The 23848-nt window shown below is 39.5% G+C and overlaps 1 protein-coding gene across 1 annotated transcript in view; it reads right to left on the bottom strand.

The window, feature by feature from the left end:
• Positions 1 to 2071: 2071 nt before the first annotated feature.
• LOC124094564 (aldehyde oxidase 4-like) overlaps positions 2072 to 23848 on the bottom strand; it is a 62964-nt gene continuing 41187 nt past the window's right edge. Inside the window, 16 exon segments of the mRNA XM_058580358.1 lie at positions 2072 to 3198; positions 3987 to 4154; positions 5978 to 6163; positions 8170 to 8235; positions 8415 to 8529; positions 8909 to 8961; positions 10167 to 10196; positions 10199 to 10243; positions 13925 to 14053; positions 14584 to 14679; positions 15878 to 16105; positions 17071 to 17262; positions 17876 to 17962; positions 18266 to 18353; positions 19483 to 19616; positions 21499 to 21623. Of these exon segments, the coding sequence (XP_058436341.1) occupies positions 3145 to 3198; positions 3987 to 4154; positions 5978 to 6163; positions 8170 to 8235; positions 8415 to 8529; positions 8909 to 8961; positions 10167 to 10196; positions 10199 to 10243; positions 13925 to 14053; positions 14584 to 14679; positions 15878 to 16105; positions 17071 to 17262; positions 17876 to 17962; positions 18266 to 18353; positions 19483 to 19616; positions 21499 to 21623 (1796 nt within the window). The 3' untranslated portion in view covers positions 2072 to 3144.

Raw genomic sequence — 23848 nt, 5'->3', positions numbered from 1 at the left:
ACTTGGGCCCAGCTGGGGAGTGGGGTCAGCATTGGCCTCCAGCTCCTGAAGGTGGAGAGCCTCCCTCCTCAAGGTTGTGCCCTTCCTGAGGGAGCCCTGCCAGTGAGTGATGTGGAGGTACATTGCAGTCTGTAACTCAGTGGAGCACTACTTGCTCCAGCGCTCCCTGCTGGGTTCATGGTATTTTGGGGGACTGCACTGCAATTCAATCTCTTCCTCTGGCCAATTCTGCATTTTCAACTTTTCTTTACTGGGTATCAATTTCTAGGAAAAGTCCTGCTTCCCAAACTCTTTCTCAGTGTCTGGAGAACTCAACCTGCAATACTATGTGTCCTGGTAGTGTGAAGAATATTGGCCAATTTACATCACTGAACATATCAAGTGCAGAGGATTTAAGATTTTTCCTTAAAGGAAACAACAGAGATCTCTGTGGAGCCCTGCTCCAGCCTTCTTTTTGACCATTCCCCAAATCTGAGCATCTGCAGGTTCGAGGTGCTAAACTGAAATCAAATCCATCCTTACCAGTATTCACTCAACTCCATTTTCCTTGTTTCCATAAGGTGATACAAAACTGTTTAATTGTGAACTTTTGTCCAGGAGAAGTAAGACATCCTTGGGCCCATGGATATGAAAAGAGAAGAACTGTATATGTAGCAAGTGCTACGCAGAATTTCTCTTTTGACAAAATTTTACTGGCTCCAAAATGAAGCAGTAGGAATGATAATTTTCTACAAGTAATAAGAATTAAGAGTTTGCCCAGAGTTAGGATTATATGCTTTTATCTCTGGGAGTCCTTGATCATTTGCTGAGTCCACTGGTTAAAAAATTACATCTTAAATTTAAAGTCAACTATCAATGCAATAACTTTAAAATTAGACAATGACATATATTTATGTCAATCAATAATATGGATTAATTATGTAACATAATAGATATTATTAATTAGTAATTTCATTTTAAGGCATAAGAATATTAATCCTGTGTTTGAAACTTGTTATTGTTTAAAAACATACCAGTATTGTAACTACTTCTCATCTCAATTCTTCCAGTTAATTCTATACTGTTGGAATGATCAGACTTATTTTATAAAAACTCAATTTCTGAGTTACCAGGGTCCTAGCCCCTTTAGTCTATGAAATATAATAGTTTTATAGTTAATTTTTTGTGACAAACATGTCTTCCAATTTTATTACAGAAAATATATTTCCAGTGAACTTTTATTTTTTATTATTCTCTCATGTGTTTTTGTGTATTAAGTTCTAGGCAATCTAGATTATTGCATGAATTCAAGTACACACTTAAGTTTGTACAAGGGTGCATACGAGCATGCACATATACACTTCTCTTGGAAGAAGAGACACTTGCCTTTGTTCCTTTTTTTTTTGGAAAAAACCTTTATTTCTGGGCTGGGGATGTGGCTTAAGCGGTAGTGTGCTCGCCTGGCATGCTTGCGGTCCGGGTTCGATCCTCAGCACCACATACAAACAAAGATGTTGTGTCCACCAATAACTAAAAAATAAATATTAAAATTCTTTCTCTCTCTCTCCTCTCTCTCTCTCTTAAAAAAAAAACAAACCTTTATTTCTACTATCAGCCCTTTCTTCTTCTGATTTGATCTCATGCACATATAAGCAATTGCTACTCATTTACCCTCCCACTGCAAAATTACATTAATAAGTTAATGTATACAGAGCTTGAATAAATGCAGAGCTTTAATACTTATTGCACAGATCCCTCAGAAGTGATTTAGTTTGTTTGTTTGTGTTTTCAAACCTCACAGTAAACTAAAATCCATAACTGGCATGAGACTGCGTTTCTGCAGGAAAGGCAATGTAAAATAGCTAGGGAATAACCAAAAAAGACTCTTGAGGACTTTGTGCCCCTTTGATGGCAAAAGGAAAGTGGTTCTGATTTCACCTTTCAGACACTAATCTAAAACAAGGGACTCAAGAGTGATTTGAGATCATTTTCTTTTACTCAGTGTGACCTTCCAGGTAGGAAGATACAGTACCATGTACATGGCTCATGGTGGGTACAGACCAGTTGGAGGCTTTGAATGGTGCCTTAGTCTTAGTATTTTGTTGCAATAAAAAATGCCCAAGGCTGGGTTCTTTATAAAGAAAAGAGGTTTTTATTTTGGCTCACGGTTCTGGATGATTGCATCTTGTAAGGGTCTCTGCTATGTCACAACATGGCAGATGGCATCACATATTGGTAGCTTGTGCAAAGGATCACATGGCCAGAGAGGAATCAAGAAGTGAGGAGGGGCAAAGCTCAGTTTCTTAGGAACCTGCTCTTGTGGAAACTTGTCCACTCCTATGAGACCCAATCCATTCCTTGAGGTCAGCATTAATCCCTTCACACTAGTGGTCTTGACCCAATAACCTTCTGCTAGGCCTTTTCTTTTAAAGGTTCTACTACCTCAACACCACCACACTGGGGACTAAATTTCCAGCACATGAACTGGTGACAAACTTCATCCAAACCAGGGTAGCTTCTTCTTCCTAAAGCCCCTTCTAAATAGATCACATGGGACTGACAGGAGCCTTGGGACTGTGGTGGACATGCAGTGTTGGAAACAGCCTTTAGCTACTCACAAGAGCTGATTATGAGCATTTCTTTCCAACTCCACATTTAGATTCCTAAAGTGGTGGCTTAGAATTTGCCATTGTGGGAATATTTATACCATGGGAATTGGCAAGCACTGCAAACCAGGGTTTTTTTAACATGTGAGCTGGCTATTTTTAGGAGACATTGGGGGAATACAGTCCTGATAGTTTTTGGTGTGAATGATTTTACAGATTTTAATCTGCTTTGAGCAGATTTCTGAAGAATAAAGCATGAGTAGTCTCTCTTGGGTTGTTCCAGGTTAATGAAAACTCTACCATGTTTTAAAATCATGGTGATATAGATATTTAGGATAATAAAAACTAAAATTAGAATTTATATTTCTGAGTTTCATTATACTTTTGGTGAAAATTTGCATCCTAAAACATAATCATGCAGGTACCTAAGCCACAGATAATATTTTTAAAATGCTAAAATTATCTTTGACAATCAGAAGTGAAGCTATATTTTGCTTTGATTTGAGACTTTTAAAAAAAGATTAATCACATATTATTTCATTTTCTTGAAAACACAAGATTAAGACACATGGATGGACCAAGGTGTAAATGTTGAAGGGTCATCTCTGGGAATCTAAAAAAGATCAAAAGAAGGAAGATAGTTTTTAATACAGTTTTATTACATGGAAAATGTTATAATTTAAAAGTAATATATTTTTTTAAAAGGGAAAAATCAATGTATATTTTATCATTATCAAAATTATGTAATTTTCCTATTTGTTTCAATTCTTGAATCATAAACCTCCTTATCCTCCTAGACTTATGTTTGGGACAAGATGCATCTTGTTCAAAGCCCCTGTAATTTCCAAAGCATGACGTGCAATCTAATTTTATATGATAGACTCATGCTGCAGTAAGCAGTTCAATAGAGAAATGCTTTCTGATGATAATTTGAGATATATTTTTAGCAAATGGCAAATGAAATTGTGTTTTATTACTGTGTGATTATAAGGCAAATCAAGTTGTGTCCAGGGACCTGATATTTTTCATTTAAATTATTTTTCTTAGTTTACTTAACAAATACATTCTGTGTAATAGACCAGATCTGATATCTAGTAAATATAATTTGGTTACTGAATTAATCAAAATGCTACACCAACTGCATTTTGATAAAGTGTTTAAAGATGCAACCTACCACATCCATCTTCTATTAGCTCTGGCTCAGTGTGTTTATCTTTTGGGTCTGAAATAATTCAATCGTTATTTGAAGAGATTTGCTCACTTTGCAATTGCTTTGAAGCATATTGGAAGTGGTACGTGGAAGTAAAAATTTTTTTCATTTAATTTTGTCATTGTTATCAAATCCAAACCAAGGACCTGAAGATCCTTGTAAGGAGCAATTCCTACAGGAACCTCCCTTACCATGTCAGTAAACTGATCCACACAAGTCATCCGAATCAATTCAGGAGTTGCTGGGCTATTTATGGCAAAGGTCTTGCTCAGCCCCCTCTCTCCACGGGCAGCAGTCACTGCATCATATATGGCAAACAATACAGAGGATCCCAAGAACATTCCGGCCTCACCCAATCCCTGAGAGAGGTACAACTGGCAGTTAGAAATGTACAGTTCTTTTAGGACTAATTTGTGTAGACACACACACACACACACACACACACACACACACACAGGCCATGCACGCATGTTCTCCCTTTCTGGCTTTAATGCCCCCTATAGTGGAGTGCATCTGGATTATTGGGTTGAACTCCCTCACAGCAATTCTTTGTGTGTAGGTGCTCCTGAGAGTAGCTGATAAAAATGTTCCAGGACACCAGGATATCTAGCAGTTAAAATCTCCTGTTCTCCTTCTCAGGTAAAGTCCTGAAGACCAAAGTCCCTGGTTGCCCTCTAGGATTCTCTAATCCTGCCTCTGGGTCATCTTGTTTTAACTCAAAGCCAAAACAAAATGACCAAAATCTTTGTAGATGGGCTTGGGGACAGTGACACGGTTGCTCCTTTTCACTTGGGCTTTAGATGGATGTGAATTAACATTATATTTTGAATGATTCACCAAAGCTTTTTGTACTGATATTTCTTCTTTCTTTCCTTAGGTAGTCTGGTCTGTGGTTTCTTGGCCAGGACCTTGGTGGAGAAATTGGACAAAGGCTGGGAGCAGACAAGAGTGTTTCCTTGCTTTGGTTTTCAAAAACCAGGTTACTCTCAGAAAATATGGAGGGAGAAGTGGGGCTAGTGAGAGAGGGTCCTCTGAGATGATGAGGAGGTCTGGTAGCAAGGTGGCTAGACCTTGAGCAGCAGAAAAGCCCATATTACATCTGGGCTGATGTAATTTGCCTGCAAGGTCAGTTTGTCTTCTGGTGGCACTTAGCCTAAGGAGCCAAGACGTTCTGCTCTCCTTGACCTTTCTTATTTGATTTAGATTTCTTTCATATCTCAAGAATGAAGAGGACTCAGGATTCTGAAGATGTTGAGCATTACTCTGAGAGAGCTTGTTTTCTTTTGGGGGGATTTGCAATTCAAAGGAACAAACAAATTCAAAACAGTTCTGGGAATCCTTTCAAAAGTTCTTCTAAGAGGAGGTTTTTCAAGGGGTTGAATTTATCTTTCCTCAAATTCATATGTTGAAGTCCTTCTTATAATTTGGGTGTGAGGTGTCCTCCAAAAGCTCACACAATGCAAGAATGAAGGCTCAGAGGAAAAATGATTGGGTTGTAAGACTCTTAACTCAATCAGTGAGTTAATCCCCTGACTGAGTGGTACCTGAAGTGGTAGGATGTGGCTTCAGGAGGAATTGGGCCATGGCTCAGGGCTATATATTTGTATCTGGCTAGTGGAGTTTCTTTTTGCTTCCTGATCATCATGTGAGCTGTTTCCCTCCGTCACACTCTTCTGCCATGATGTTCTGTCTCACCTTGAGCCCCGTGGAATGGAGTTGCCTTCTATGGACTAAGACCTCTGAAACTGTGAGCCCTAAATAAACTTTCTACCTTTAAAATTGTTCTGGTCAGATCTCCTAGTTACAGCAATGAAAAAGCTGACTAAAACAGTTCTCATCCCCAGTTGGTAAGAATGTGACTGTTTTTTGCAGATAGGGTCTTTAAAGAGATGATTAAATGAGGTCATTTGGGGTGGCTCTAGTCCAAAGGTGTCCCTATAAGATAGGAAAATTAGGACCCATAGGGGCATAGAGGGAATGCAATGTGAAGAAATAGGAAGGAGGAGAAAAGCTATTTACAAGCTGAGTAGAGAGGATTCAGAAGAAACCAACCTTGCCAACATCCCAATCTCAACTGTCCAGATTCCAGAAGCGTGAGAAAGTCAATTTGTTGTTTTAGCCACCCAGCCTGTGGTATTTGGTTATGGTGGACCCGGCCAATACAGAGGTCTCAAGTTCTTACCTTGGATGAATAGATGGCAATGGGATTTTGGGAATGCACAAAAGTGACATAAAATTCTTCTGGTATCTCAGTGACAGTAGGGATTTTGTAGTCATCTGGACCCCGAGAATGAAGCACACCTTCTGGGGAGTATTTCAGCTCCTCTATGGTATAAAATCCCATGCCCTGGATAAATGCTCCCTCAACCTAGAGTCAGAAATTTCATATGTGAGATTTGGATGATATTGGTTGAAAAAATATCCCAGTATGAAAGGAAGTAAAGTTCCTCACCACAGTGAGCCTTTCTTGAACATATTGCAATGGACTTTACAAAGGGTCCTCAGAAAGGTGCCTCCACCTTGCCTGGCCTCATCCTCAGGTACCCCATGTAACCTGATGCTTGCCCAAGTTCCAGGTAGTTTCTCAAACCCACCCAGTTCTTTCCCACCTCCAAGTCTTTGTAAATGCAGCTTCTCCTGATTCTCTTCACACCTGTCCACCTCAACTTGTTTACCTGGCAAACCCCTATTCACTCCTCCTCACCCTTTAAGTTCCAGGTGAAAATGACCACTCTCAGGATATTCCTCCTCCTCTGGGTGTATCTCCCAGGCTCACTGCACCTTGAATACTTGTTATCCACCTCCCCCTCACTTTTAAGCAATCTGAGGCCGGGTCTACTTCTATTCTGTTCTCAGCACAGTGCCTGGTACATAGAGTTCTCAATAAATGTCTGTGGATTAGATAGAAAAGAAGCTACCATGAAAGGAGCATGAACTAGAATAAATGGAGCCAGGACACTGTAGTAGATATTAATATCTGGATTCTTTGCTTCCCTTTATAAACTACTATGGTGAGATCAATGTTAAACATGGTGGGTTGGAAGTCATGTTGCTTTCTTTGTAAGTTATTATGCTCTGAGATAAAGGTTTTTTTCAAAGGAAGTACCTGTCTAGAGGTTATAAAACTTGAAGGAGAATTATGGCTTGAGTTTTTACCGAAACTTCAAATTTTGGAATGAGGTAAGCACATTTAAATGCTACTTTAGGAAATGACAGTGTCTCTAAAGGAAAAGATAAAAGCCCAAAGGATTCAGTCTACCACTTCTGTTTTTCTTTCCTTTTCTGATGGGGCAAATGTAGAATTTTTACTAATTACAGTATCTCCCATTTTCCTTTACAAAAGCAATAAAGAGGCAGGAATTAGCTGGGAGTAGGAAGAAAAAAAAAGGATAGGTGGACCAGGGTCTGGGACTAGTTGTAGTTCTCAAACTTTACAAATTTAAGATCCACATTGTGCACAAATTTCAATTCCTAGTCTACCAAAGTTATGATGAGCACGACTGAACCTGAAGTGGGCCAGAAACACTATAGTTGCTTTGGGTATAGAGAGACTGAGGACCACAGTTTGAGAAGCACTGATGAGTCAACAAAATTATTCCTTATAAAGTCCATTGGTCATGCTAGGCAAACTAGTTCCTTAGGATTTAGGATGGTAGAATGAGACTGGCAGATGAAAGCTCCACAAAATTCTCGGGGTTGAATGCCAAGATATTCAGTCTCCAAATTGCTACTAAGGTGCACACTAGGGACCAGTCACCTTGGCCTCACCTGGGAGCTGGTGAGCAGGTTTGATGTGGGCTGATGCTTTGGTCTGTTGGCCCCACTTTGAGAAACAAACTTGGAAAAAACAGAGCTTCCCCAACAACTGGAAAGGTTTTTAACTCCAAGTTTAAAAGATTTGGGTGAGTTAATTTTATTTATTTGTGAGATATGAATCAGAATTAAATTCAGCAAAGGGGAAAAACTGTGTTTAAACATTTTTCTATTTTATTTCCCCAAATCGTGCAATGTTTAAATTCAATATTAATATAAGCCCTAACGTAACTTAATTACTATGGACCTGTATAATGTTTTAATTATAAACTTAATATTCCTTGGAGAAAAATTAGAAAGCATGGAGACTTACAAAGCAAAATAAATCATATATATTCCTGAAATGAAGACATCTATTGTTAACTTTTTCTTGAATTTTCTTACAGTATTTTATCTATCTGTATGTGTATGCACGTGTGTATGATGTGTGTAATAATAATATATGTTGCAAGATATTTGCATGAGGTATGAACAAGGTTTGCATGATTCTGGAGAATTGTATTCTGTATGAATTCCTCTTAAATAGGATTGACTAAAAGTCTCTGTGGGGAAGGTACATACCTGTCCAATATCCAGGGCTGGGTTTATGCTGAAAGCAGCATCCATGAAGATGTCAGTTCTAAGGAGCTACACCAAGAGAAAAGATATAATGGACAGTATAACTTATTTAAAGTAGATTTTTTAAAAACTAAAGTTATATATCTGTCCCTATTGCTTCCACCTGGAGGATCAAGTTAGTTATTATTTACAGTATAGGAAACATATTACTTTCTATAAAGATGGCACATATAAATGTTGCTTTTTACCTTATGAGCTCCAGTCAGACAGTCAATTTCAACCTCAGAACAGGATGCTCCATAAACAAAATATGGAAATGCATCACCTTCCTCCTTCTCCCAGTCCATATTTGTCTGGAAGCCTCTGAGAAAAGAAATCAGGAATGGAATTTAAAAAGAAAAGGTACTTTCTTGATTAGTGATCTGGTCACCTGGCTGTGTGGGGTCCTATACTACAGGGCAGAAGGCTGCAGACCCTGTGCCCCATTCTGTGGCTGGAGGTCTGCTTCTCCTTCTCTTGTGAGGGGACTGTGATCAGGGCTATAAGAGAATTGCTGCAGATTCAGGAGGAGATGGACTGGTGTCTGCCCTTCCCCAAGGAGGCTCTGGATTATTCCCCTGCTCCTGGTCCAAACACTCATCTCCTTCCCCATCTCCAGAGATCCCTTGACTATAGGATTAACACCCACACCACATCACCCCTGCCCAAGTATAATATTAGCCAAAGTAATAATGTCCTTTACTTGAAATATCCAGTTGCTGAGAGACTGATGGATTCTTCAAAAGCTTGTGTAATCTGAAAGAGATGATTAGTTAAAAAGAAAGTATAAGTTTAGGGAAAGTAATTTACAACACCCATCCATTCTGGGCTTGTCTCTTGTTTACATGGGGCTCTGTACCTACATTTATCTGTAGTGAGACTCAAGACTGAGTATGAGCTATGGGTCACAATTTGCTAGGGAAAAATAACAGACAGCTGTGTTCTGGTATTATCCAAATTGTGTTGCACAGTGTAAAAATTTAATATTTTTCACAGATTAGGGAGAGGGGTAGACTACATTTTTATGTAGTTATGTATTTAGGTATGCACATAGGAGATATATATATATATATATATATATATATTTGGATTTTCACCTTGCACTAATTTGACCAACTGACTTACTATAAGATTATGTCATCTTCCCTGCAACTGGATAGGGGCAGGCAACAATATTAATAATGGTAATTGTAGTAACAACTATTAAAAATAGAGCAATCCTTTGATCTTAGCATTGCTGTTTTCTCCATTGCACAGGTGAGAACACCAAAGCCTGAGACCCTGGCCCTGCTGCCATAGCTACGGCACATGGGCAACACCCCTGGGGTTTGACTTCTGAGCTCATGCTGCTATTGTGTTCTATAAGATATTAAGCTCTGAAATAGAACCAGGTGGCAATGAACATGGGTATCTCTTTTACCTGCTCTGTAAGGTAGAAGTAAATGCTAATACATCAGTGCCGCAGTCTGGCTGGGCACAAAATCACGAGCCACCACACAGCTTGTAGATTCAAACAGCAACTCTTTATTCCCGAACTCACACCAGCCGTCTACAATCACGTTCTGGGGAAATCCACGTTCTCTGCCCAAAATCCACGTCCACTGGGCTTCTGTCTCCCAAAAAATACTGTCTGAATCCCGTGAGAACTCAAGGGGAACTCAGGCAGCAGGATACGCCCTATTCCCAGCAGGAATAATCTTAAACCTGGAACGCCCTAAACCCGATTATCCTAAACCGGGAACACCCTAATCCGCCCTGGTCCTTGAGCAAGGTCACCTACATGCAATGTCACTGCAACATGGGGTACGCTGGCAAGGAAATTGTCATACCTACTTGGCTAATGGCTCCCAGCACATCAGTATTCTTGAATGGTTGCCACCTGTCAGCCCACACATCTATGACTCATTCCCATGTGGATGTCCTTGCCTCTTCCTGGCTGGGATAATAAAAGAAACACTCACCCATTCTTCCCATTTTCCTTTAAGGTTTTTTTTCTGATGATGGGCTGAAGACGGGCCATGAGAATCTGGCAGGCATTCTAGAAATAAATGTTTGAAATGGTATCAGAAATAAAAGGCAGAGGGAATAGCAAAATGTTGGTTATTTAAATCACTTTTGATGGAGCCTGCCATTTTTTTAAGTATCTTCCTTACTCCTATAGGAGGATTTCTTAAACTTGAGAAAGAAATGTGTTGAATATTTTCAAAGGAAAAAGATCTTCTTGTAGCTTCTACAGTGTTGACTTATTTTTATTACAATGTTTATATATATGTTAACACAAAGCTAAGCAGAGTCTCCTTAGAGTTAGATTTTTTATGTAACTATAAAGCAAAACCAAAATGACAGATCATGCACACCAATACATATACTAATAAAGTTCAAAATAACAACATTAATTCAATTGAGAGATGATGTTGTGTTTTGGAAGTTAAAATGCTGCTTGGAGTGTGGAAGTATTGTCTGCTAAGGCGCAGGTGCTTTTAAGTCCAACATGCCTACTCTGCTAGTGTAAAGAATCAGTTTTCTCTCCACTCTTCTTACTCAAATGGCAATGAGATTTTCCCTTGCATTTTATTCCCTGTCATCACCTACTTTATACTGGGCAGGAAAACATCGTTCATTTATGAAGTCCATCTCTGCTGGTTTTTTTGTTTGCTTGTTTGTTTTTGTTGTTGTTGTTGTTGTTGCCTTGACCCAAAGTAGTTTTGCTCCCAAATGTGGGCAAATACAATCATCAATACAAGTATTCCGCTCATACTTGAAATGTTTATTTTAATTTTTAAAAGATTTTTATTGAAATGAAAACAGAAATTATTGAGGTAATTTCTTGGACTTCTAAGATTATACTAGATACCTGGGAGTTAGTGGATCCCAGCTTGGCTTCCACCTTTAATTCAAATGTGAGTCCATTTGTATCTCTACTCTTACTAATCTCAGCCTCAGAATACCCTCCTCTTGGCTTCTGTTCCTACTTTTCTATCATCCTCTCTTTGGAAAATGTTCTATAGCTTCTCATGCATTGGGGAGATTACTGTTTTCATAGATTTGTCTTTGTTGATCCATTCAATTTTCAATCATTGACCTCATTACAAATGGATGCCTTCCAAGAGACAGCCACATACAAGGCAACCTAAGTCCTAGAGTCCCCACATCTTTCCAAATATCAGATCTCCTTCCCATTATCTCACTCTTGTTAGGTGGGTAGTTTAGTTATGAGCAGGTGGGTAGAGGGGGGACACTAAAGGGCAGTAACTTACAGGATGAACATCAGACATAGTCATCAAGGAAAGTCCACAAGTCACGGGACTGAGGATAACATAAAACTTTATCAAAGCAGATAAGCATCAGGAAAATGGGTACTGGCTCATCAAAACTCCTTCAGACATAGTTAATTATAACCCATTAAGGGAACTATTGCTTCAAGACCTTATCTCTTGTGACCAGGTCTTCATGACTCTCCCCTGTGACCAGGTCATTGCTATCCTCACAAAGAAAAATTGCTGAGGGTTATGCAAAGGGGTAATAAACCATGTGGGGGGGGGAGGTATGAGAAATTGAGTCAAGAACAAAGGGACCCAAATCCTTTAAAAACTTAGACTCTATAAGAGCTATATTGTTCTCTCTGGAAGTGCCTATATGGTGTGTCCTTACCTCACTCTCTCTAGAAACCTCTGCCTGTTAAAACTTGCCTGAAATCTTCCCTCCTGCTATAGAGCCACATGGTGGCTTCAGCTCAGCAGGTCTCCTCGGCAACACCCTGACCACTAAACTCCTCTGAGTGACTTCAGAGTTCACGCATCTCCTAAGGTAAGTTCACCCTTTAATTTAGTGAGATATTGCAGTGAACCTTTGCCATTCTTTTGTGACTCTGAACTTCTTTTTTTATTATTTCATGAACAATTATTAATTTAATGAAATTAACATTGTTATGAACACATAAAGTGCAAGCTCTCTCTTTCCAATAGACATTTAAGGTTGAGAGCCATCCTGGATTTTGAAAAGGCATTTCTGTGTGTCTATGTGCTTTCTTTGCCATTTTCTCAGTTATTGATGTAGCTAGATTTTGTGAACCCAGCATAGGTCGCCATCCCAGCTAGCTGGTGATAACTTTCCCCTAAATCATCTCAAGCCTATCAAGAGGGACTCCAAAGTCACTCATAGAGCTTGATAAGGATCCCTAGTGCTTGGGGGCCTGAAGACTAGTACTTACTTTTGAAGACAAGTCTTCTGGTGAGAGGCCAATTCAGCAGAGATGCTTGCTGGGCTAGGTTTGTTTGTTTGTTTTCTAATTAATGCACTTTCTGTATTTAACCACTTTATTTTAAGGATAACTAGAAATTAATGGAAATTTAAAATAGAATTACTTTTCTCCACTTGTTGCATTCTTTGCTTTGCAGTGTTTAATAGTTAGTCATTCTCTATTTCTATAAACATAAGTATACAAATGCTTATTCATTTACCTAAACTGTCTACTGTTGCTCTTACATTAAAATTATTCAGGATTTTTCTATAAGCATTTTTTAATGGCCATTTCCTAGACTCCCATATAAAAGACTTTGGATTTTTAGAGTTTTGGGATTATGAAATGAATGACTTCATCTTCTTGAGTCCTACCTAGCCAAGTGACATTCTCTGTATATAAAGTGTGGAACCATCAATGCCTTTACAGTTAGCAGAACCTCAGCTTTTGTTACATTTCCTTTGAAAGTCTCATGTGGTTATTAGTTGGTGAAGAATCTAGAACTATTGAAAGCAGTGGGTCTTCATGGGCTTTGAAAGCTCTGCATAGTCAGCCCACCATGGAAGTCCAAGGAAGAAATGCAGAAAGTCTGAAGGGCAAGCAAATGGCTTTCCTACCAAAGAGCACCCTCTGAATATACTGGACAGGTTGCTGACCAAGTCAGATGGTGGTGGCCAGTGTGTGGTGGGACTTCCGCTCTATATAGTTTTCCTACATTTTTGAACTACAGAGGAAGAACTTAAAAATTGTCTCAAAGGTGGTCTGACAATATTTACATGGAGTGGGACGTGGAGTGCAACATCTCTCAAACTCTGTGATTGAAGAGCTTTTATATTTTCACTGAGCATTTCATAGGACCACTATCCAAGGAGTTGGCTTTGGGAAGACCTGGTCCACATGATATAGGGGCACATTTGTCAAGCAGAAAGTTTCCCTTTTCAACCAGGTGTTTGTCATGTTGTGTAGATGGTCTCTGTTGGTGACTAGTGACCAATTGATAGTTTTCTAGAGGTTAGGGGTGGGAAGGAAGGTGATGTGGTGGATTTTTATAAGATTTCTTTCCACCCACTTTTATGAGATGGGTGATATCTGAATCTCCAGTGATGCACAAAAGGAAATGGATTCTTAGGGAGGTTAATTTCCAGGCCCAAGCTCTCCAAGGGAGCAAGGCAGGACTGCACCGCATTGCTCTGGTGTGCTGGGGTGAGAAAAGGGGGAGATTGTTTTATCTGAGACAGAGGGAGGCTGCTAAAGGGGCAGGTTTGCACATGAAGAAGAATGTGAATTATAAAAGATAGCCTAGTGCAGCTGAAGCACCAAATCGAGCTTTAGAAAACTTGGCTGGGAATCTCTGCTTCACCACAATTAGCTCAGTGACCTAGAACTTGAACTCTCTTGACCTCAGTTTCATCTTCCATAAAGAAAGACGAGGTATCCCAATGCAGACCTTGGGTGACTGAGAGATGAAAGAAGAATCACCTGTACGGCCTTTCCGTTGATGTCTGTCCCCATGGACCCAGCTGTGAAGACAGCATTGGGCACTGTGATGGTGCTGGTTTCAGACAGGTGTATGTATGATGGGGGGATGTTCAGTTCTCGACTAGCCACCTGCCAGGGACAAAAGAGAAATTATTTCATTGGCTTTATGCCCACTTCTAAGTGAGAAAACTTTGCATTCTTTTTAGAACTGAGTATAAAACCCTGGCTGGCTGTCCTGCTAAGATGACAATAGTTAAGCTGGGTATTAAATGGCACCACCAATGATACACTCCTTTTTGGAGATATGTGGCCAACCAACCAGTCTTGCTGTGCTTCTTTTTATACCAGTTTTATGGAAGCCACATGGCAGAGTGATCATTCTGGGACACACATTATTGTTCTGAGCAGTTGCCATGAAGCTTTACAGTATTTTATCTTTGAAACTGGAGCTACATTTTTCAGAAAATTCATAGTTCTCTCATATGCAGGAGGAATATTATATTTTTCTCAATTCTAACATCTACTTCCCTCACTCTACTGCATTTTTATGTTCCTGAAGTTAGGATGAGTATTAAAATTGACTTGTGCATTTAATGCTTGATCTTAGTCTGTAAGGTGATAAGCTCTCCTACAAGAGAGAACATGAGCACTTGTCTCACCTGGATCATTTTGGTGTTCAGACCTTGTCCTAGTTCACAGCCACCATGAATCAGCAGGACAGAGCCATCTAGATAGATGTGGACCAAAGCAGCTGCCTGGTGGAGATCATTGTAATACAGTTTGGAAACGGATATTGACAAATTTCACAGTCAGTTTAGCTGAGGACATAAAAAGCTGGTTATTCCAAATGAAGAATTCACAGAATTTGCACATGTCCCAGGGCCAGACCATAGGAGGGAGGAGGCTGGGCCACATAGAGTGGTTCTGCAAATCACAGAATTTTTCTTGAGCTCAATCTCCATTGCACTCTAGCATATGGCCCAGGATCCTGCACTTACCTCATTGGGAACCTACCTTTATATGGATGCCTATGTCCCTGCCACAAAGCATTAAAATACCAACTAATTCATCTCTTCCATCTCCTGGATATGATCCAGACTTTTTGGATCATTAAGTTATCTACAGGAATGTTTAAACTGTGTTTTATATTCCTGACACTCTAACAAGAGTAATGGATGACCACGCATAAGTATTATCATGTGCCTCCAGAAAGCGTGTTATATTTAGTGATGATGACTATGTAAGCATCAAGTAGGATTACTTTAATTGATGGAGCATATTAGAGACAAGAGGTGGGACCGTGAGTCAGCACACCATCTGCAGACATTTAGGATAACACTTCAACATAATTTGTATAATTCACTCACACATGAAGGGGGCCTGTATGCTTTTATTTGCAAAAGTTTGGTTATGGGGCATTTCAGCAATTAATGGGAATATACACAAAAATAAAAGAACAGAATCAGAAATTGAACCCCATGAAAAATTGATTATGGTTAAACTTAAAAAGAAAGCCCAATAGTCCCTGAGCCTCACAATAGAAAACTTCAAGTTTCTGTGTGACTTGGGCAGCTGTCTATTCTTATACTTTTGGAAGCTCTGCCTTCAAATGACCCTACTGCTCTCCAAGAAACTAGGAAGGTTTCTTTCTCTCACAGACGTGAAATTTGACTCCCTACTCAATACTCATGTTTGGGACCCTGCTACTAAAACCAGGAGCCCCTGATTAGACTGTATTGTTGATTGAGGTCCTCATGCCATGTCCTGCTAGGTCAGCCCTAATACCTATAGTCCCCATCCTTGCTTAAGCCTACTCTATCTCCTGCTAAAGGAAACTGCCCCAGTTTCTTCTCTGACCCCAGCAGGGACAACCCCTTGTTGCATATGATTGCCTTTTCCAGAGGCCAGTCATTTGGAACAGGGCTTTCAGGAGGACATCTCTCCTCACCTCACCTGAGTGTGGTAAGCTACGGGGATTCCAATGGTATATTTCATGGGAACAACGGAAAGCCCTCTCTTCTTCCAGTAATTTTTTTGGTTAAATTCCTCTGCAGCTTGTTTCCTAGCATAGAATGAAGATTTCTCCAGACACTCTTTCCAGCATTTTCGCAAGGGCTCAGGGTTAAATGTCTGCTTGTAGGCTGTTTTGCTAGTTCTCTTATACATGTTTATTTCTTTAACCTGAAAGACGATAAAGTAAAATGGATTTTAAGGATGAATGCTTGTTCCATATATAACAGCATTTTTGTTATATGTCTGATAGAGAGAAAATATTTCTAAAAAAGAAACAACTAAATACGTGGATATAAATATGCAAATGCAAATGTCTGGGTATAAAATTGAAATTAACGCAAAACAGAAACTACTATTGAATACTTTATATGCTCCAGGCATGAGTGTTTGTCTAAGTGTGTTTATCTCAATTAACTTCATGATGATCCTGAGAAACAGTAGACATTATTATTAGTCTTGTCACAAGTTTGTTAGTGATAAGTTCAAATTCTGGCTCAAGTCCTTTTACTCCTATATAACATTGCCTTGTGTCCTAATTATTTTCAAATTAGCTTCTCAAAGTCTTGACTGTGGTTAAACGTTTGCACAAATGGCTATAATCTTTCTACTCTATTTCTGCCCTGGGGTAGTTTCACACTGACTCTAGGATTGGTTTTGTGACTTGCTTTTGGTTTTGAGACTTGAAAAGTATTGGTACATTGGGGCACGCCACGTTCTTGCTGCTCTTGGGAACTCTGGGAAAACTACCATGAGAATTAATATGGGCTAGCCTACCACAGCCTACTACTATAGAGCACTTTCCAGCCTTCCCAGGTCAGGCATTCCCAGATAAACCCACCAGATAGCTACCAGACATGTTAATGAAGCCATCTGAGATCAATAGAGCTCCAGTTGAGCTGGCCCATACCAGAAGTTCTCCCCAGTTGACCTACAGATTCATGAAAAAATGCTAATTATTTTAAACCACTTGGTTTTGTGGTTGACTTACTACAAGAGCAAAAGCTAACTGATACATAGATATGCTTCAGTTTTGAGAAACCACACAGAGGCTGACATAATGCTATGTGTAGGTGTGCAAGATACATTTGACCCAATGAAGCCAGCGTTTTATTAGGGGGGTTCTGACCGTTTACCTCTTCTGGAAGTAAGTTACATTGAGATGCTACAGCATTTATGTAAGCTTCTACTACCACTGTGGCCTGAGGGAAGCCAAATCCTCGAAAGGCAGTGTTGGATGGCAAATTTGTTTTGCAAACTGTGCCCCGACATCGGAAATTTGGAATGTCATATGCATTTTCAGATTTCAGCACAATGAACTCCTGAACCTGGATTAAAGGGAAAAAAAAAAAACTTTACTTCTATCCAATATTCAAAACCATTTCTCTAAATTTTATTTTTAACACAAACCATTTAAGAATTTATCTAATTCATAAAATGAATATTCATGCAAATAAAGCTGCTGGGAGCCATTAGCCAAGTAGGTATGACAATTTCCTTGCCAGCGTACCCCATGTTGCAGTGACATTGAATGTAGGTGACCTTGCTCAAGGACCAAGGCGGATTAGGGCGTTCCCGGTTTAGGTTCCAGGTTTAAGGTTTAAGATTATTCCTGCTGGGAATAGGGCGTATCCTGCTGCCTGAGTTCCCCTTGAGTTCTCACGGGATTCAGACAGTATATTTGGGAGATAGAAGCCCAGTGGAGGGGGATTTGGGCAGAGAACGTGGATTTGGGCAGAGAACGTGGATTTCCCCAGAACGTGATTGTAGACGGCTGGTGTGAGTTCGGGAATAAAGAGTTGCTGTTTGAATCTACAAGCTGTGTGGTGGCTCGTGATTGTGTGCCCAGCCAGACTGCGGCATTTGTGCCCAGCCAGACTGCGGCATAAAGCATGGCACATATAGCCCCACTGAAAAGCTATGGAAAAGCTTGTTTCTCACCATCTCAGACTCATCAGGAGTGCATCCACCATTGATGTAATATTTGACATCAACAGCTTTGATCACACCATTGTTCATGAATCCAATCTGCAAAGTGATGGCAAGACAATTTTCTCAATTACACTTCTTTGCAACCTAACTGTGCTGTACACAAACACATCTGATCACAGTCATCCACCCTTACCTAGCTTATACGCATGGTTAGATATGACAGACACAGGAGGAACACTCAGGGAGAGCTCAAGTTGAATTTGATCCAGACAGAAAGTTCTGACTAGCTTTAGGCAGCATCCAAATATCCAATTTAAGAGGTAGGAATTGAGCAACTGTCTTTACTATTGATTGGTTAACACAATGTTTTAGTGGCTTGTTAAACCTGAAGGCTCTCACTCTGTATTTTCCAAGCAGTGGGTGGCGGCCAGCGGTTATCAGCATGTCATCACCTCGCTCTAGGATGAATCTGATTGGGCAGCCAGTCCTATGGGAAATGACTCTGTTAATATGCAGGGGGCTTCACAAAGTTGTATAAGCATAGAGATGGGAAAGGAGACTTGAAGTAATTTAGGTTAGTGGGGTTTTATTTTTCTTCCTGTTATGGTATTGAACCCAGGTGCTTGCACGTGCTCAGCAACTGCTCTACCACAGACGTACATGCCCATCCCTTTTTAAATTTTATCTTGACACAGGATCTAAGTTGCTCAGGATGGCTTCAAACTTGTGATCCTCCTGTCTTAATCTCCCAAGTAACTGGGCTTACAAATGTGTGCCATAGTACCTGGCAGCTTAATGGTTTTCAATGGGGGTAGTAATATGCCTTTAACAACATTTTGCAAACTGTAGGAACATTAAAATTTAAATATATATATATATATATATATATATATATATAAAATTCTGGTTTAGTCATTTCTGAATATTTACATCTTGCAGTGATATATTATTTGGTTATAAATGATTCCCCCTTTATTTCTTGTTAATATTTACATTAAAGAGTTGTATGATCATTTTGAAATTATATGTTTAAATAGGTTTTATTATTATTCATTTCACTTGTGATATTAAGAGGGCATTAACACATTGCTGTAGGTGGGCTGTTAAGGCTGAAAGTTTGAGATTCAGCACTCTGTAGAGCTCAACCTCCCTTGCAGACTTCCTTTTCATAAAGTATGTATCAAGGACTCTGGTTTCTTATGGAATGTTTCCAACTCCTATAAACCTGCTACTTAAAGGACAGCCTTTTCTATTGTTGGAAAGTTCCAAGAACTCTTTTTTTTTTTTTTTTGTAGTGGTAGACTGGGATAAGACAAGTTTGTCCTGAGTGTATCTTGGTGAACTCTTGTAGTTACAAGGTTAACAAGTCGTGGCTACTCCAGTGTCTGGTTATTCCAACAGGAAGAGGCAGAGGCTGCGTGAACATCTGCAGGCAGCAGCAGAGCCTGTGGTTTATTCCATGACAAGATGTGTCTCTTGTAGGACTGAGGTTTTGACCTTCCTTCCACACAGCCAATTTCAGTTGAGTTGAAGGCTGAGATGAAAGGTTGGAAGGAATCACGTGCCATCCATGCCACTCAGACTGCTGACATGACACAGTGATCACTGTCACTTACTTATTGGCAGCCACAGCACTAATGGCTCCCAGAAGAGCGGGCTTGGTCACTTTCCCTCCAAATGCTCCTCCAGCTCTTTTCATGTGGCAGGCGATTCTACTTCTTGGGACATTGAGTGCTGCAGCCACATATTCCTATAAGAGGTAAGTCCCCAAGGCCTCATAAGTGCAATTTAATAGTTTACTTTCTTATCCATATGTTTCCTCTCTGTCCAGTAAAAAAAAAAAATCAGTACTTTCACATATATTTATATTTACAAAGTTGTTAACCATCATCATAGTCTGATTTGAGAACATTTTCAGCATCTCCAAAGAAACCTTGTATTCACTAAGGTGGGTGGCAATGGTGATCTGGACACATGCACCTTATCCCTGGAAGCCCAGAACCCAAACCTCTGGCAAAAAGGGAATTCATCTCTTGCCAACCTCCCAGCCTAGGCAACCACAAATATATATTCCATCTCTATAGATTTGCCTATTTTGGACATTCCATATAAATAGAATTGTACAATGTGTGGCCTTTTGTGACTGTCTTCCTTCACTTTGCACAGTGTTTTTTCAAGGGTCACCCATGTTGTGTCATGTAGGAGTTTTTCATTGCTTTTTATGGTTAAATATTATTCCATTGTATGGATATATCAGATTTTATCTATTTATGAGTTGATAGATATTGGGTTGTTTCTAATTTTGGCTCTTATGAGTAATGCTGCTATGAACATCTATGTTTAAACCTTTGTGTGGACAAAGGTAGATAGTTGGGTAGATAGTTGTGGAGTTGCTGGTTTATATGGTCATTTCATCTTTAACATCCAAAGAAACTGCCTAAGTGTTTTTCACAGTGGCTACACCATTTTTCATGCTCATTAGCAATTTATGGAGGTTCCAGTTTCTCTACATCTTTGTCAACACTTGTTATTATCTCTCTTTTAGATTATAGCCATGTTAGTGGGTGTGGAGTGGTATCTCATTGTGGCTTTGATTTGCCTTTCTCTCGTGGCTGATGATTCAAAGTATCTTATCATATGATCATTAGTCATTCATATTTCTTCTTTGCAGAAATGTCCACTCAAATGCTTTGCTGGAACTGCTTTTGATGCTGCCCTAAGTTTTTTAGTAACCCTTGGAAGATGCCTGCTGTGTGGAACTGATGGTGTTGGTGGTGGGTGGCAATGGTGATCTGGACACATGCACCTTATCCCTGGAAGCCCAGAACCCAAACCTCTGGCAAAAAGGGACCTCAGGGATCTTATTACCTCCGTCAATTTACAGAAAAGAATATTGATGCCCAGCAACTTTCAAGAGATCACAAGGCTGCTTAGAGATAAAACTCATATCCCTCACCCCTCCTCCATCCACTTCAAAACTTGCAACTGTGGAGGTCACAGCCATATCCCTGCTCAGAGCCAGTGACTTCAGCCTTTCATTTTTCCTGAATAGCAACTGGTAACTTCTTCTTCCCATGGAGCCACTACTTCAGGTCCTCAAGGTGTCAGGATTCCCTCCCAGTGACACTTGTCACTATTTTTAAAGTATCCCCTTGTACCTGACAGTGTTATGGAGCAACTCCATTTTTGAAACATGGGAATATCAGGACTGTTTTTTTCACTTCTCTGGGTACAACACTGCTTTATATCTCAAGCCACAGCACAGGACTGGAATTTACTTGCTACTGCGTCAGGCTGAAAATGTCTTGGAAATGCAATTGCTTTACCCACATACCACCGATATATTAGAACATTTATATAGAATAGCAATACCAGTGACATATAAAGGAAAATTAACATACAGTACTAAGGATTTGACCTCCCTGAGATTAAGTTTTACACTGTCAATTCTTAAGAGGGAAAGATGAACCTTGTCCTATGTTTTGGAAGGTAGCAAAATTTCCAAATCATATTGAAAGTTATTTATTCCATTTTATTCTCACTGGATTTCAGCCAATGTCAGGGATGCACATAGTTCAAGGCACAAGAATGAGAGGTTATTTGGAGTCTCATTTCCAAAAACAGCCTATTACCTGCACATGTGTTGGGAACTGTGTTCCAAGGTGTAACACCATCTCTTTGTCTTCTGCTTTTGGTATAGCCATGATTGTTTGTGTTTCCATGTAAAAATGTTCCTGTCCTTCCACATGGACCTCACCTGTAAAGCATGAACACAGGACAATGTTAAGTCACAGGTACCAACATGGGCACTATTGGTGGCATTTTGTTTATAAAGACCAAGTTGCTTTATCTTATGGAGAGCTGGACTTATATCATTTGGTTAAAACACTTTTTGTGATACTGTTGTACTCCTTGTCCCTGATGCCAATTCCAGTAAGTAGGACACAGTTTTGAGAAAAAGGAAAAAGAAGTTTTATTATTTTGCTAGCAAAGGAGAATCACAGGGAACTCCTTTTCCAAAGGCTATGATTCTGCCCATCAGCAGGAGCACGGGGCTTTTAAAGAGGTGATACAAAGGCTACCTTCCACTTGTTCTCTATTGGAGTTGTAATTCATTTGTTAATTTGGGAGTCATTTCTGAGATCATCTTATGCCATCCCCAAAGTCTGGATTACTTTGTTCCTATGGTGGGTGTGTGCTCAAGGACAGATAAATCTGCTTAAAATGGGGAAGAAAGGTAATCCTGTTTCCCCTGAGATTAGGGAGGAGCAAGGAGAAAGGAAGAGAAAGAAACATGTTCATTTAAAAAATAAGTTGCAGTGGCAGAGCAGCAAGGGCTATATTCAGAGCATAAAGCAGCCCACTGTCGCAATTTGTTTTGCCCTTCCCTGTGTGAGAGGGGAGGGGAACACCTTCTCAAAAGGAAACACATACCCTGCTTTTGGAGTTAATAGGAAAAAAGTGGCTTTTTTTTTTTTTTCTGTTCCTGCTATTTCTCAATTGCCCTCAGCTCAAAATAATCCTAATGCTATCAGGGTATTATTTTAAACTCCAATGTATTTACTTAATATTACATAGTATTGTAGTATGCCAGGTATTTTTCTAAGGCTTAGCACTTCATAGATGATTAATTCATTTAATTCATTTAATCCTCAAATCCACCCTCAAATCCATGAAACATGTATTATTATCTACATCTTGCAGATTGAGAAGCCGGGACATAGAAAGGTTAAGGAAACCATCCAAAGTCACAAGAACTGGGATTCACACCTGGGTCACCCAACTCCAGCCAGGGTGCATGCTCTTAGTTACTACACTTCTTCATGTTGGCACGCTCTGTGACTCTTAGTCATTTCTTCTCTTCATGTTTCAAATTTCCCACCTTGTGCCAACATTTTGAAATCCCACAATTGCCCAAATCCCAAATGGCAGCAATTCCAAATGGCACCTTGTCAATCATCTGCCCTTTGAGTGAGAATAAAAATGAAAGACAATCTAGCATGGTGCCCAACAAGCAAGGCCTTTGGGCCAGCCAGAACGAGGCTCTATTCCTGGTCCTACAGCTAACTGGATAGGAGACCTGAGCTAGTGATTTAACTTTTATAAGCCTCAGTTTCTTTCTTAACCTTTAAAATGAAGCTATGGCTATGTTCCTTCTCAAAATTATTTCACTCACATTTCAAATAGTAAGTAGTAAATGCTTAGTTACTTAAGACAGGTTTAGTAAAAATACTGATTTCTTAGGGTTATAAGGATTAAATAATGTTGTACATATAAAATGCTTAGCATGGTATTGACACAGTAAGTACCTGAGGAATGTTAGTTGATGTGACTATTGGGAGGGGGTGGTGAATAACTTTCACATCAAACTTATAGCCTTTGTGAAAATTTCATTTTATTTTAAAAAACAGAATCCTTGAGGAGTATTGGACCTTTGGCATAGTTAGTGGATACTGTCAGATTCCTGAGCATCTCTCACCAGCTTACCAGTTGTGTCCTCTTCTGAAGTAAAGGATTGTTTATATAATTGAGAGGTAGTTTGCAGTTTCTGCTTAAATAGAATGATGTTGCGAAACACGATTTCTAGTCTCTACCAGGTTTTAATAAAAGATAAACATTTATAGCACTTGCGATTTCAATTATTTAGAAGTAGGTCAGAGACCCTGTGCTGTTTTCTCTGACCAAAGACACACAGCAATTTTCTTCAAAATGACAGTTGTTTATACCAGTCTTGGCCATACATTAGAATCTCTGGTGAGTTTTAAAAATATATCTATGCTCTGACTCTATACTCCAAGATTCTGATATCACTGGTCTAGGGTGTGATTCAGGTATTGATATTTAAAAAATCACACTAATGAGATCTTAGTGCACCATGTCAAAACAAACAATAGTATCAAGATTGAAAAAGATAACAGTCACAGATTAAATACATAGAAAATTCAAGAAATTCTCTAAGACTATTAAAGGAGTAAATGAATT

The sequence above is a fragment of the Marmota monax genome, unplaced genomic scaffold, assembly GCF_021218885.2.
Source record: "Marmota monax isolate L192 unplaced genomic scaffold, Marmota_monax_Labrador192_F-V1.1 WCK01_AAM20220418_F8-fsc00007, whole genome shotgun sequence".
Lineage (NCBI taxonomy): Eukaryota > Metazoa > Chordata > Mammalia > Rodentia > Sciuridae > Marmota > Marmota monax.
This window is presented reverse-complemented; position numbering and strand designations above follow the sequence as displayed.